Here is a 5,206-nt window from a genome sequence, read left to right on the forward strand (position 1 = left end):
GAGTAACACAGAACTATTTAAACTTTTTATTGCACAAACTAATGAATGTATTAAAAGTTCATTAGCTTCATCATATTCACCAGAAATAATTAATTTTTAACATTACACGTATGCTCAAAGAAATGTCTGTAGATTAATCAGGTTATACAAATGGCCACAGCTGTTTAAAGTCTCTCTACAGGCTGTTTTTAAATTGTTAAAAAAAAAGAAATCAAGTAATTAATATCAGAGTTAAAAGATGATTGCTGTCTTGCTGCACGTCCAGACTGACAGGGAAACATATTAATTACACGACACAAATATGCGTGGCCAAGACAGATGTGTATGAGAGGGTGACGTAGTTTAAGATGGACGTTAGAATGTTAAGAAGGAAGTAACCACTCCCCTTAGCTAAGACTTGAAACGAAAGGAAGCCTCTCACACTTTGTAATACACAACTTCCAAGAGAGAGAATATCCTTGTGGTGACGCCAGTGTTAGTGGGCGTGCTTAAGTGTCATTCAAGGATAAGCTAGTATAGTAAATGTCATAATGAGTACGCTCACTCACTCTGCTGTGTCAAACGTGCACGCGTTTGTTGCCAGCGCCACCATGCAGCGAATCATTTCTCTGTGAATCACTCTACTGGTAGCTCAACGCGTCAGACATTTCATAGCTTATCCTATACTGCTAAAACGAGACACTCCTATTCAGTTCTAGAACATCAGTCTTACTGGTGGCATGGTCTTGGGTCTTGTCATCCCTGTTTTTGTGAACTCCTTGACATTTCCTTCGGATGGATAACAGGTCCAACAGTTTGGCGACGCCGACCATAGTTTTAACTTGATAACGTGCTGTTTCTTCTAGGCCTAAATTTGTATTTGTTTGGACGATATAGAGTAGAGCGTTGAAAACGGAGTCATCATGAGAGATGTACAACGGTATGCATGGTCGAATAAAAAAACTCCAAGGAAAAAACGTAAGTAGTTTCTATTTTGTGTACAGGACCTACTGACCCACTAAAAGGACGATTCACCCACCAGATTAATTTTTGTTTTTCAACAACACACTTAGATTCTTATGTAAAAGTTTTTTAGCAAATTAAACAAGTCTTATTAACTATTTTCAAATGTGCACGAACATTAGTGACTATGTAACAGTTTTCCATCTTTCTCTCAGTATATATACATAGGAAAAATGAGATCTCCTGCATCAACGTTTATGCTGTGTTTGAGCTCCAAAGTGTTATCGGTTATTATTTTCTATCCTTTTCTCAGATGTATTAGACTAGAAAAAGAAGTTTATATATAATGCACTAAAAAACCGCTAGCAATAAAAACCAACTTGTATGCTTTCATACCATATTTCCTGTGTTATTTACCTGTATAATGAGCACCGTGCACACGTTTTTCTATTATATGTGACTGTCATGTACTGTTTCCTGTATGTATGTGACATGTACTGTTTCCTGTATTATATGTGACTGTCATGTGCTGTCCTGTATGTATGTGACATGTACTGTTTCCTGTATTATATGTGTGCATTTGAGTGTCATGTGCTGTATCCTGTATTGTATGTTTGCATGCGAGTGTCATGTACTGTCCTGTATTATTTATGTGCATGTGAGTGTTATATGTGCTGTGTCTTGTATTATATGTGTGCATGCGAGTGTCATGCACTGTGTCCTATATTATATGTGTGTATTTGAGTGTTATATGTGCTGTGTCCTGTATTATATGTGTGCATGGGAGCGTCATGTGCTGTATCCTATATTGTATGTTTGCATGCGAGTGTCATGTACTGTGTCCTGTATTATATGTGTCATGCGCTGTGCCCTGTATTATATGTGTGTATGTAAGTGTCATGTGCTGTGTCCTGTATTATTTGTGTGCATGTGAGTGTCGTCCAACTTGGCTAGCACACAAATATGTATTTATGGTTGAAAACATAGAAAACATAAGAAGAAAAAAGCTAAAGTACAACAACAACAGTTACTACCAAGTAACCTGAATTGCGCACTTACAAACGTGCTACGATAGGACTTTATATTTTGGAGGTGTGTCTGTGCTTTGACTGGTGCTAACAGACCCCTCTGGCTCGTAACCATAACCAGTTAAATAAGGTGATTTGGTACTGATTATGGATGCTGGGTGATTCATTACGGGATATTACTCATGTAAAATGCAATGCAAGATGATTCAAAAAACGGAACTGACGAGATGAATGTACATGTGTTTTATAAGGAAATGCTTCACACTTCACAGCGAAAATATCCTACTTATATTACGAATTTTAAGCTCCAATAAATTATTTCAATCACTAGAAGTGAAGATATTCTGCTTGAAATTACAGAAGAGAAAGAAAACTTTGACAGTTCTGGTCTACGAACATGAGTTTGTTTTTGTTTCACTATATATTTTCTTACTATGTCGGATGTTACTGTAGGTTGATAAAGTCATTGACGTAGGGAATGTTCATTTTCATAAGTTAAAAGGTTGAAACGGTCCATTTACTCAATAGCTTTGCAGTGATTGATAGTCAGTATTCGTTGACTGTGACTATTATGGAGACGCGACCGTCAGAGAGGGAGGTATATTGTTGGGATGGAATAATTTGATAAGCTTCTGTTTGTCGTTAATCGTAAAGTTACACAATGGGCTATCTGTGCTGCTCCCACAACTGGTATCGAAACTCAGTTTTAGCAATATGAGCCCTCAGACTTATCGATGAGCCACTGGGAGTGGGGGGGGGGGTAGTATAAACAACTCGTAATGTATGCAAAAAGATTTTGTTTGCGGAACAGAAATATTTGAGAACCAAAGATCATATAGAATGTGGATGTGCACCATTGAATATAGGATTACTGGATGACCAACAATACACTCATTTGTATCTGTTCACAGAAAAATCACAAAATAAAAATCAAATTCTAAGTATGACTAACCCGAAAACTAAGAGCCATGCAGAATATGGAATGACACCACTGGGTAGAGTGCCACTAGAAGACCTAAAATGCACCCATCCACACTCCTCTAAAACCCTCAATTTAAAGAAAAATGTAAACACAAATAACTTAAAAACATAAGGGTCATGTAGAACGCGGACGTGAACCATTGAGCATTGAACCATTGGAAGACTGTCCACCTCTCAAAGGAAGTTACTGAAGGAATAACTCAAAAACTAAGAATCATACAGAATGCGACCATTTACCACTGAATAGAAAATACTGGAAGACCTAAACACCCCAGCTGCACAAAATAAAACATGTAAACAGGAATAGCGTAAAAGTCAAGTCATATAAAATTCGGACCATTGAATAGAGGAACACTGGAAGACTTAGATTACGCTCTAGTAATTCGAGAACAAAACGGATCTCAAAACTGAGGTATTGTTTCAAAATATTGTTATACACGTTTCTCTTATACACATGAACATCCTTACCCAAAATACTTTGTATAATTGTTCCGTTCTTAGCCGCAGCATAGCATAGTTTTTCAAGTACAAACGTTTAGCTCATAGCTACATCTCTTGACCGATTTGAGATCTAATTACAGTTTTTGGCACAGGAGGGCAAACTCTTTCGAATTATTTATTTGACCACGCCCAAGGTCTTATAAATTAATTTACCCTAGTCCTGCCTAAAATAATTTCAATTTGAGGGCATCCTGGTAGAGATCCTGATGAGCAATAAAATCGAATCGGGCATACGTAAGCACCACGCGTGGTTTGCTGTTGAGGTGTTTGAGTGGGTATGCAGTCGAAATTTTGGAATTATTTTACTTACTAGAGGGTAATTGAAGTAACGTCCATTAAACTTTCATCAACAGTTTCTATGTCAGCATGTTGAGCAAGTATCCTGTTCTAACGAGCTTGGAGGGCTCACACAAAAGATAGTAATATATGCAGTTACATATTTGTATACTTTCATTATGGTTTAGCTTATTGTAATTCTAAATCTGTTAAGCTTCTATGCGTATGCGAAACTAATATTTCTCCTGCAGCACAGTGTCACCCATTTTTCCATACTTGTTTCCATTTATATAAGGTAAGTATAAAAGAAGTGTAACTTATGCTTCTAGATATCCTAGTGAAGACAAAATCGGTTCTCAGTTTCCTGTGAGACTAGAGTAGAAATAGTTACAATTAAAAAGTGTTTTTTTTTCTGTTATTTTGATTATTAAAAAAAAACGAATAATAATTAGAAATCAGTGATCTGAATTTTGTAATTAAAAGTTTATTATTTTTACCGCTGTAAGTCTACAGCAAGTCCAAACGTTAGTAACAACAAATTTCTTTTTTTTTGTTTGTTTGTTTGAAATTAAACACAAAGCTACATAATGGGCTATCTATACTCTGCCCACCACGTGTATCAAAACAATGGTTTAGTAAACCTAGAAAAAATCTAAACTTCATTTATACTTGTTATGGTTTTTATATACCTTACTATCTTGTGCTTTTAAACTTTTGTTTATAGAGGGTTGAGTGCATAATATTAAAACGACTATCAATATGCAAATCAGCCAGTCACGTGATAACCACAGCACATATAAAGTTGCGATGGAAATGTATTGGAACAACATTTTTGGCATTTTTTTGTGTTTCGTGGGTAGTGTGATGCCACTTTTTGGAAAGGATATGTAACAGCCCTTTCAGGCGCAAAATATTCATATACTCAGGTCATAATGCTGTCTTCAGATCGGGGATTTACAGTTTCCAAGATAAGTATATACCTCGTACTTAATGACATTAGAAAATAAAGGAATATGGATCATCTTGGGGCCCCATAACCATACATAAAGAGACCTGCAAAAAGTCTTACTCCAGCTGTGGTAAGCAAAAAGACACAAGTTGTAACAAATGAGAATTCACTATCACAAAGATCAGTGGGAAAAGCTATCCACGTTCCCCAGGCAACAGTACACAACGTGATCAAGAAGGATCTCTTTCTGGAAACGAGACCAGAAGGTATACATTTACCATGATAAACTTTCAGTCATACTTCCGTTCAATTGTCGAGTACCTCAATCAGCTGGAAAACGAAACGGGTATTCATGCTATTCCATATGAAGACATGCCGATGATGTACTCGGACTGTTGAAAAGGGTGTTGAGAAACTATCGTTCTAATACACTAAATAAGTGCTTCCCAACCTGGGCGGTACCGCCCCCAATTGGGCGTTTTTTAAATTCAGGGGGACAGTGCACTTTGAGAGGACGGCAGGGGGCTGA

General features: G+C 36.9%; 1 protein-coding gene across 1 annotated transcript in view; it reads left to right on the forward strand.

Moving 5' to 3' along the window:
• The first annotated feature begins 543 nt into the window (after window positions 1–543).
• The window catches only part of LOC106463192 (phosphoinositide 3-kinase adapter protein 1-like), a 49,894-nt gene continuing 45,231 nt past the window's right edge, over window positions 544–5,206 (forward strand). Inside the window, exon 1 of the mRNA XM_013923189.2 lies at window positions 544–957. Coding sequence (XP_013778643.1) covers window positions 903–957 — 55 coding nt within the window. The 5' untranslated portion in view covers window positions 544–902. The remainder of the gene's footprint in view (window positions 958–5,206) is intronic.

The sequence above is a fragment of the Limulus polyphemus genome, unplaced genomic scaffold (genome assembly GCF_000517525.1).
Source record: "Limulus polyphemus unplaced genomic scaffold, Limulus_polyphemus-2.1.2 Scaffold1345, whole genome shotgun sequence".
Lineage (NCBI taxonomy): Eukaryota > Metazoa > Arthropoda > Merostomata > Xiphosura > Limulidae > Limulus > Limulus polyphemus.